The sequence below is a fragment of the Gymnoscopelus microlampas genome (assembly GCF_963454915.1).
Source record: "Gymnoscopelus microlampas genome assembly, chromosome: 13".
Taxonomy (NCBI): domain Eukaryota; kingdom Metazoa; phylum Chordata; class Actinopteri; order Myctophiformes; family Myctophidae; genus Gymnoscopelus; species Gymnoscopelus microlampas.
In genome coordinates, this window is record NC_139950.1 from 20,194,522 (window position 1) to 20,205,751 (window position 11,230).

The following is an 11,230-nucleotide window of genomic DNA, read 5'->3' on the forward strand; positions in this document are numbered from 1 at the left end:
CTTGATGATGATTTGTATTGTATTATATGTCTTGTATGTTTCTTATATGTCTTGATTATGAATTGAAAACATAGCACCACAATGGAAACAAGCCATCAAGGCTTTTTTTGTTATCCTTTTAGCATTGCTTGCTTAATTGTACTTGCTGTACTATTTGCAAATGTTGATGAAGTATTCAATCAATCAATCAAACCTACTTTGTTTACATCGGCAAACCTGTGATGTTACAATAAGGTTCCTTCATCATATTTTAAATTGAATTTTAAATGGACCTGTAACACTGCAGATTTTACTGTGTGATTTCTATTCTTTTCCAAACAAATATATCTCCATGCCTCCTTTTTCTCCCAGTCATGTATTTACACCTCTCTCCTCCCCCATCATCCTTTGGTACTCCCAGTGCATCACCCCAGTCCACCAGTCCCCAGCTATGAATGCCCTGTCAGGATCCAGCTGTGCATTCTGAATTCACATTTCCACTCAGACAGGATCATAATTGAATCTTGGCTGTGGGGCTTGCCAAGTGGCTGTGGTCTTTTCATCTCAGCATATACGTATGATAGAGGACCTGCGGGGAAGAAACATGCACCTGGAAAGGGCAAGATGTTAGTCATAGCCTTGTTTATTGTAAGAATCAGGTAAGAACTGTCTGCACTGGTAAGCATGGTCTGTGATATAGCCTATAATTGGTTTCATTGTAAGCCAGATGTTAGACTTTTATGATAGCTTCATAGGCTTATGGAGGATTAGACATTGTTCGAGATGCCATCTGTTATATAAACCATACAGTTTCCTTATGCTATAGATATTATCGTTTTCCCACCTATTTGTGCCATGCAGTGTTCTCTCTGAAAAGCCACAATAGGAACAACTTCAAGATGACATTCTGAAATAAAAATATAAACAACTGACACCACTGTCAGTTGGCTTGCTAAATCCAAAAATCCATAAGTAAAAACGCTGATTACCTTGCCATGATGACTACATGACAAGCCCCCCTCCCTCTCTCTCTCTGTTTGTTTGTTTGTGTGTATGTGTGTCTGTCTGTTTGTCTATCTGTCTACACAAGACAGTTGACCCAGATTCTACAAACATAAGTACCCTACAAGACAAGTTAATTGAGTTACATGCGTCAGGAGTGGATGAAGAGCTGCGGACATTGGCTACTACTTCTGCAAAAGGATAGGATAGTAGGCTACATGGTCATTGCGCGCACAGACAGCACAATGTTGGAAACCAAATGATCCACGCAATGAATCCTGCGAACGAAACCAGAACAGAGAGAAGTAGTACAGACACAGAACACCACATCTTTGCAGTCGGCACGTACAAACTTCTGGCTTTTACCATCGGAACGATTGGAGTGTTTGGCTTTTGTAACAACGTCGTTGTCATCGTACTTTACTACAAATTCAAGAGACTGCGGACGCCCACGAATCTGTTGTTGCTCAATATAAGTGTGAGTGATTTACTGGTGTCGGTCACCGGGACGAACTTTACTTTGGTTTCGTGCATCCGAGGCGGTTGGATATGGAGCTCCACGACATGCGTCTGGGACGGATTCAGCAACAGCTTGTTTGGTGAGGAATCCAGGTTTATCCTCACTTCAGAAACTATAGCCCCGTTTGGAACCTCTCCCTCCCACCACCACAGTGTATAGCTCCGAGATGAAGTCCCGCTGCGTAGGGTGTTGGCAGAGTGCGAAACCGGCGAACGATGGCCAGTATTGTAGATTCTTACCTTTTCCCGCACATCGATCGTATCCAAAAAGTAAACCTCTCAGATGTTTGACATTTTAGCGGTAAAGACATTTTAAGTGACGGGTTGAAACAAGCGTTTAAATCTCTTTTTTTAGTAATTCTGTGCCATGTTTTCCCAATGCAACCTTAAGGGGAGCAGTAGCCTACAACGCATGCGGACGGGGGTTGACTGGCCACAGGCTGAATAAATAAGCGATTTAAACGCTTGTATCAACCCGTCGGTTAAAATGTCTTGACCGCTAAAATGTAAAACATTTGAGAGCAGGGGGGAATACCTTTACTTTTTGGATACGATGTGCAGAAAAAGGTAAGAATCAACAATATTGGCCACCGTTCGCCGGTGTCGCACTCTGCTGGCACCCTACGCAGCGGGACCTCATCAGGGAGAGGTTCCGATTGGAGAGCTCTCTAACTGGCAACATGCCTAATTGAATCCCTCCCTGTGTTCTTCCAGCATTAACACATGCATTTGGTGAATGTCGTCTGTCAAAGAATGAAAGAAAAGAAACATTTTGTATACCGGTATTATTAGCAATTGCCATCAGAAATAATGACACAATGGACACTAAATTGTTTCCCAAATGGCCCTGGCTTTGAACTGTGATTATTATTAGTTTATTTAGTATTATTATGGCGTGCGTAACGCACGCCATAATAATGCGGTGCGTTATGCGTTTGGCGACCGTTTTTACGCAGATATTGAGACGCAAGGAATTCTAATTAGCCTAGTATGAACAGTATGATGCCAATTCTCACTATTGTTGCGACGACAATGTATTCATTAATAGAGTTGTCATTCTGTCATGATTAGTTGTATGTCTACTTCAGCTTTATTATCATGTTCAATAGCTCTGGTCCGTATGGATAGCGTTAGAAGGAGACATGGTTGAAAAAGTACTCAAATTCACTTAAGTAAAAGTATCAATAGGCCTACTGCAATACAGAAATACTCTGTTACAAGTAGGCTAAAAGTCCGGAATTAAAAATGTACTTGAGTGAAAGTACAAAAATATTGCCATCAAAATAGACTTAATTACTAAAAGTAAAAGTACTCATTATGCAGAATGTCCCATTTCAAGTTTTCAAATGTATAAATATCTTTTGAAAATAGCAGATCTACAAGCTCACAATGTGTAGCTCGTAGATTGGCTATTTTCAAATGGCCATATATAGGGCTGAAGTGGTTAACATATGTACCAATATTTGTCTCTGAGATGTAATGGAGTAGAAGCAAAAGTTTTGGAAATAGGAAATACTCAAGTAAAGTACAAATACCTCAAAATTGTACTTAAGTACAGTAAGTAAATGTTCTTAGTTACTTTACACCACTGTGGAAGCAGAGAACTCCTTAACCTATGGACCAGAGCTACATCATGTTCAATAGCTACCAGAACGCTTGCTGCCGCCCACTTACAAATTACTAGAAATGTGTGGTAATGAGGTAATTAGTTCAAACTTGCAGCCTTGACAGTTCTCTATAAATATGCACAATGAATGATGATTTCCCCTACTCCTGTCACCTGAAAGGGTTTAGAATGTCTTTAAAATGTGAAGGACACTACATATTCACTATGCCCCTCTGGCAATATAATATGCTTGCATTTCTTCCCCATCAAATAGTCAGCCTAAGCCATTTATTAACCCTGCCTCCTTTCATCATTGAAATGTCATTGAGCAGAAATTACATGGGAAATGCCATACCTATTTTGGGCATGTCATTCATTATAGGTGGAGATTTTCACACATTTTCAAAACGTTTTTACTGTGTACTGCATTGAAAAAATATATCTTAAAAAGGAGGGCGGGCGGACCACGGCCACGGCCACGTCACTATGATGCAGATATAACCATAAACAAACCTGATGCGCCCATATATAGGCATGTCACTATGACTCAGATACAACCATAAACAAAACGATAGGCCCATATAGGCATATATGGAGATTTGGTTATCCAGAGCCACGGATCAGACCGCTATACCCATATATGGTGATATGCATATACTGTATGGGACCAACCGACTTCAAACTCGGCACTCGCATCATCAAGGACTCGAGGGAGTGCGGCTATGCGGTTGTCCAGAACCACCGATCCAACCGATGGGCATACCAATATATGGGCATATACTGATGACACCAGGGATATATATATATGGGCATAAAAGGGACGAGGACTGACAGGTCCTCCCTTTTCACTATGCACCAGGACAGTTTGTCTCTGAATTATTTGATTTGATAGTAGTTGACGGTTTGAGCATTGCAGCCAAGTGGTACCAGGTTGAATGATTCTACCCTATGTCTCTCTGCCAAAACGTGTATGCTTATTAATAATGTCTCTGATGGATATGGATGGCCACAGATTCATAAAGTGGCACTTGAGGTGGTCTCTTGTTTTGTACTGGGTGGCCTTCCTTACCCTGTGTCAGTCTGGGCATAAACAGTCAAATCTGTGTTAATTTATCCAATTGAAACTCAGAGACTAAGGATTTTACTGTACACTCACAGCTCACGCTCATCCACAATAGAGTCAGATAGTCATTTGTGTGAGAACACAGCGTCCTCTTCACACGTGCACCTTATGTGTGTTGTGTGTATGTATTAGACCTTGGTGAGCAATGTGATCTGTGGGAGCAGACACGTGGCAGGTGAGTCTGGAACAATGTGCCTGCGGAGGTCTACACTTGCAACACCGCCACCACGGCACCGAAAGAGAAGCTTTGGGGGGTGAAACTAAACAGTAAAATCCCCAGTGTTACTTTAACTCTGAGAATGTGGGTCCATTTGGTTATATTTGTACATTCCCAGAGTTAAATTGATCTGCAGGGGGCCCCCAAGGGCTGCGGTGTTCCACCAGCTGGCCGACCCATTAGGCAATTTCAATATGGGTTACAGGTACAATGATTAAAAGGTTTGTACCAATATACAAGATTGAAAATCAGTGTGAATCACAGCTGTTGGTCTGTGAGTGGTTATGCCATCTGTTAGGCTTGATGCTTTGATGGGTTCACAATGAAGACAAATGTTTGCATTAAATATCCGTTACATACCATTCAAACAAAACAAAAAATATCTGGGAATCAGAAGGTTGCCACCTGGGCTACCCAGTATATGTTTTGAAGTGTCACTGAGCAAGACAATTAAGAATGAACCCCTAACAGCTCCCTCCATGCACTCAATATAACCTGAGCAGCCATCAGCTGGGTGAAGCTGAAACTGAATTGTAACTGAAGCTTTGTTTTTCCTTTTCTATTGACCCATATAGAGTATTCGGCATTAAGGACTTCACACGGGACTGACGCTCCTAGTAATTCATTTGTATTGGGAGAGGCGAGCTCAGGTGTGTTTGTGGGGGTCAGTCTGACAGGCGTAGTGACAAGCGGGTGCGATCCCGTGAAATTGTCGCATTCGTGCTCATCTCACGCGCACGCGCGCCCACGTCAAGAGTTGAATTGTGTTGAACTTTTTCCTATACTGCCACCACGGCACCGAAAGAGTAGCTGTGGGGGGTGAAACTACACAGTAAAATCCCAGTAGAAACACATCTACTCACATGAGGAACGAGTGTCGCTCCCTGTGTGAAAAGCCCTTTACTCAACATGACTGCCTCTCTGCCTCCCCTGCCAGGCATCGTATCGATCATGACTCTGTCCACCCTGGCGTACGAGCGCTACACCCGAGTGGTCCATGCCAGGGTAGTGGACTTCTCCTGGGCCTGGAGGGCCATCACTCACATCTGGCTCTATTCCCTGGCCTGGACGGGGGCTCCCCTGCTGGGCTGGAACCGCTATACCCTGGAAATCCACCGGCTGGGCTGCTCCCTCGACTGGGCCTCCAAAGACCCCAATGATGCCTCCTTTATCCTCTTCTTCCTGCTGGGCTGTTTCATTGTGCCTGTGGGGGTCATGATCTACTGCTATGGAAACATACTCTATACAGTAAGAATGGTAAGTGCTGGTTTGCTCAATGCCATGTGATGGTCTATTAGACTGCATATAAGAGAGTCATAATCCATTATTACTAACGCTAGATATTAGATTTGTTTTTTTTATTTAGTCAGTATTATAAAGGTTAGAGAAGCAGGGATGGGAATGGAAGGTTTCCAATTAAGGTTGCCTACATACATGGTTCTCTTGAGCAAGGCATGGTTGAAAAAGTAAAAATAAGTTATTGTATAAGATCCATGCAAAAACTCCTTTGGGTATTACTTATTATGAAATATCCCCAGATGAAAAATGGTCTTACTCACTGTTTCTTTTCTTCTGACTAAAACTAAACTTGATTCACTCTCCCATTCATACCGTTCACTCTTATTATCCTACTGTACCCTCAGGGCCAGTCCTGTGCAGTTATAAATAATTTGTACGCTCATTGTTCTCGGTTAAACCCATGCTGCTTATAGACTGCGCCTCACATCCACGTGTGGTACTGATCTAATCAGTTAGTACAAGTCATCTTGGTAAGAAAAAAAGGCTGTCTGTCCCCAAGGATAAATAGTTTACCTGTTTTCACGGCATGGTGTGTGTGTGTGTGTGTGTGTGTGTGTGTGTGTGTGTGTGTGTGTGTGTGTGTGTGTGTGTGTGTGTGTGTGTGTGTGTGTGTGTGTGTGTGTGTGTGTGTGTGTGTGTGCTCACTGGGTAGCTGTAGATGAGTCACTAACTATTTGCTACTGACAATGAGCAGACAATCACTTAATATCTGGACTGTGTAGGCACCCACCCTATGTCTATTGCAGCTGCTATCCATCTGTTGTACAGAACATAACACACTCACCATGACACATCACTACACAGAACAGCAATTCCAAACATTGCTTAACTCAGACAATTCAAAGAGAACAAATTTGCTAGAGTTTAGTATTTTTTTTACCTGAACAAAAAACTTTTTGGCTGCTTTACCAAAGCATGAACATGGGAGAGTAGGTAGCTGGGATAATAGCAGATATTTTTCATAGAAATTGAAGTTACAATGTTTTATTTTTGATTAAAGAATAAAGTGTTGTGTTCCATCTCTGGGGAAGTTTTGGTACCAGCTGCTCGTATTTTCATCTACAGACAGTAGTCCAATTAATGCAAGTCATGGGCTTCTAAGGGGAAAAAAATATTATGACTAAAAGAGGCAGTACAACTTTTAGATTCATTCATTGATGTATGTATTTACAAAAATGCATACACAATGACATGAACATATTTGTACATATCCGTTTTGTTTGGTTTTTGTTTTATAGAATTTCAACATTCTAGACAACTGAAATAGCAACAAAACAAAAAACTTTGGTACTGTAAATGGAACTGATGGTTAGGTCAGCCAGCTCTTAATGGAGGACGTCAAGGGCTTGCAGGTAACACATTCAACATAACTGCTGCAGAGTAATTAGTGGGAGGGGCAACATCCAATCAACAAATTGGAACAGCAAGGCCTCTTTAGAGCGCACCTCCAAGAGGATTTTCTCTGGGGGCACCCAAATGTAAAAAGTTTAACCATACGTCATAAGTAATATTGTGCTCAGCAAGTTTCGTAGCAATCTGCACATTAGAATTTGAGATATACTGGCCTAATGGTGCCACCGAGGAAAGGCTATGGGGTCACACTACATTCATTTTTGGTCAAAGTTACATTATTGATGTATTTGAAAATGCATTCTGATGTGCGGATTGACATGCAGATTAGCGAGTGTAATATCTTTTTACCTTAATTACTACTCTTCCAATTTTCTCGTTCTCAGCTACGCTCCATCCAGGATCTGCAGACAGTTCAGATTGTTAAGATCCTGCGCTACGAGAAGAAGGTGGCTGTGATGTTCCTGCTGATGATCTCCTGCTTCTTGATCTGTTGGACGCCCTATGCAGTGGTGTCCATGATGGAGGCATTTGGCAGGAGGAGCATGGTCTCCCCCACTGTGGCCATTGTCCCCTCTTTTTTTGCCAAGTCCAGTACGGCCTACAACCCCCTCATCTACATGTTCATGAGTAGGAAGGTGAGATTAACTATTTTTTTTGTTGTTTGGTTGTTGATGAAAAAGTACCTGAAAATGTATATACACATACATTTCAAAAGTCTCAGTGTCATACACTGTAAATCCTGAGTTTTCATTTGATAACTGTAGTTGTGTAGTCTTATGAGGGTTGTGAATTCCCATGCTCATACAGCATGTGTTGGCAGTGGCAGTCAACTCCTTGGAACATGTGCCAAAAACGTGCAAAATCATGTGGCAAAGCACGAATAGTAAGAAGATAGGTAAATTGTATTCTCACTGCCAGATAACTCATTTGATTAACACTAATAAGCGATAAAGGGAAGTGTGCAAATTCTTTGTGCAGGAGGCAGTAATCCCATAATTGGGAAAGGAAATCGTTAGGTTTCTAATAAAGGCTTAGTCTGTTTGGCAAACTGTGTGTCTGCTATCTTGTGCATTTGATACTGATAAGAAATCACAGCTACTGTAATTATACTCACTGTTTAAAAGGCCGTTCACACTGGCATTTGGTATGCGGTGAAACAACGGACGAGTCTGTGTTGATCATCCAACGTCCTCATCAGCTGCAGGTGGTGACGTTTGATGAACCTGCTGACAGCATGGCCTGCAATATAAGATAATATTCAGAGCGGAATATTATCTTATTATTGCATGGCCGACAGTATATGAAGGCTTATCACAAGCCTTGTGCTTCCTCAAAGAAGGATCATACTACTCTGGAAAGTTAATTACAACAGCTACATGTTTCTCCATGTTGATACTGGTTGATGTTGACAAGGTATCACAAGTTGGTTCTGGATGACGTTGTAATGGAAACTTTTCCACGGTTGCTTTGCAACAAGCTTTGTGCTCCGTCAAGATTTGTTGTTTTGCCGCATAGCAAATGTCAGTGTGAACATCCCCCTAAATATCACAGTTTTTTCCACTCTCCATCCCCTCTTGCCGCCTCATCCTCTGACAGATCCGGCGCTGTCTGCTGCAGCTGCTGTGTTCGCGAATCTCATGGCTGCAACACAGCATCAAGGACCGCCCGCTTGCTCCAGTCGAGCGGCCCATCCGTCCAATCGTCATGTCACATGGGTGTGGGGGTAGGGACCGGCCCAAAAAGCGGGTGACCTTCAGCTCCTCCTCCATTGTCTTCATCATTGCCAGTAATGACACCCACCAGCAGCTGGAGATGACCTCCAGGAATGGTGACGCTTCGGAGGTCAACATCATCCAGGTTCGGCCGCTGTGATTCAGGATCTTTTGAGGGATCGTGCTCCAGTTTAACCTGTCTCTCTTTCGAGTATGCCTTAGGACAATTCCAAGCCAAATTAACCCTATCTGACCTCGTAAGATGGCTTTCTTTTATGCCACTTACCTTTTTCAGGATCCATTGTTGCAGACTTTTACAGGCAATTCTGAAAATCCAGTCAGTCAGATGCATTTCCTGTTATTGTTTCATATTGTTTGAGCATTATAGTACAGCACTACTGTATTACAACCTGTACATGGTAGTATTATGGAGCTTTTACACTGCATGGTACTGGGTCAACGCGACTTGACTCGTTTTCTTGTTTGTTTTTCCATTGGGCAAAAGTAGTACTTAGTACCTGATACTTTTTTTGGTATCACCTCTGGTCAAGGTTCCAAGCCAGCTGAGGCTGTACCAAAAGTTGCCGTGAAAACACGGCATGCTAATGATTTTTCTGAGAGAATCTTGACTAGCATCACGACAGACTAGCCATTATAAATGTGAAATATGAAACAATATTGAGCTATTTCTCTCTTAAAATGTCATCAAAAACTGTTTCTGTTTCAGCGCTCAGTGGACAATTAACTGGTATGTGATACCAAAAGCAAGTATAGTCAAGTAGAGTACCATACTGTGGAAGCGCCATTACACTAGTCTCAGTAATGGCATTTCCCATGGTCTAAAATCAGTTGTGGTCACATACTGCACACTGTAGTTGTACTGTAGCTAGAACGTGTTGAGCTAATCCACCATCATTTCAATAGCACAATTGTCATTAACACTATGTATGACCACCGTCGGACTATGAACCTGTGCTTGGCTCTATCTGTTGAATCTGTGAATGAGTAAAAGCCTTAGCTCTTCAGCCACAGAATGTTGCTCACAAATGCTCATTATTGTGTTCAATAAAGAGATCTTATTTTTACGCTACATGTGTGCTTTTCTTATCATCTCGTGTCATCCAAGTGGGCAGCCTTCATCAGGGAAATGGTATTTGATGGAATTTACTTCATGACCATATTGGAGTGTAATTAGATGAGAGGACTGGCCCATAGGCAGCTGCAGCGAGAAATCCCTTTCATATTCTCCTCGTCTATCAGCTGTGAATAGATGAATACTGTGATAATTGATAATAAGTGATAATTACTTCATTCACTTGTGACTGAGTAAATGTAAGCAAATTAACTAGTGGACCTTGCGGCCATTGTAATTTGTGAATTTGTGATAATTATTACTTAAAATCAGAATGTCAGCAGTGGCTTAACATTTAATTTCAGTTAATTTTTCAATTAGCTACTGTTAGAATTCCACAAAGATGCCCTACATACATACCCCCAATACAGGTCTCACCAAAAGAGAGGCGCAGTAGATTCAGAACGCTGCTGCTCGAGTCCTCACTGAGACCAAGAAAGTGGATCACATACTGTAACTATTAGTCATACTACACTGGCTTCCTGACTGTCAAATAATTGATTTAAAAATATTACTGTTGGTTTATAAAGCACTGAATGGTTTAGGGCCAAAAGACATTTCTGATCTTCTGATATATGTAACGAACCATCAGGTCTGCTTTCTGTCACCAGAGTCAAAACTAAACATGGAGAAGCAGAATTCAGTTTATGAACAAATTCCCAGAAAACTGCAGGTCTCCTACAATGCAAAGGTGAAGACGTTTCTGTTTGCTGTTGCTTTTTCTGAAGCCTTTGATTAATTTCTTGCGCTGTACTGTAACATTATTCTATTTTTCTGTTTTATTTTAGCTTATTTTCTATTCTCTTAACTCTAAATAACTATTTTAAATTGTATTTATATATTAAAACTATATTATTTTATAACATGTTTCTATTGCACTTTGTCTCAACACTCTTAATGGTTTGTGTAAAGCACTTTCAATTGCCTTGTTATTAAAATATGCTAAATAAACTAGCCAGCAGTTGGTGTCGTGGAGGATCTGTGACTTAAGAGAACGGATAAGGAGAATAGACAGTGCCAGTGCCAAATTTGATGTGGAACTTTGGAGTTAAATGCCAGGGTCCAGTCCAATGGCCATTTATAATAACCCTCCCTGTTCTTGACACATTCATGATTTGCATATTTTAGTCTTGCAACTGGCTGCACAGAAAGATCACAAGCAATGACAGTCTGTATGTGTGTGTTAGATTTCTTTTCTTCTCAGATGAACATTCTGAACATTTATATTACACTTTCATTGTGTTCATTTATTTGATTAATTTGGCTTCAGAATCTGTACAATGACAAG

At 41.4% G+C, this 11,230-nt stretch overlaps 1 protein-coding gene across 1 annotated transcript; it reads left to right on the top strand.

The window, feature by feature from the left end:
* Positions 1 to 1,252: 1,252 nt before the first annotated feature.
* Positions 1,253 to 8,970, top strand: opn3 (opsin 3; the record flags this gene model as incomplete). The annotated part of the gene is made up of 4 exons (XM_084076611.1): positions 1,253 to 1,580; positions 5,384 to 5,703; positions 7,482 to 7,733; positions 8,695 to 8,970. 4 exons carry the CDS (start codon positions 1,253 to 1,255, stop codon positions 8,968 to 8,970), a joined length of 1,176 nt encoding a protein of 391 aa, XP_083932737.1.
* Between the last annotated feature and the right edge of the window lie 2,260 nt (positions 8,971 to 11,230).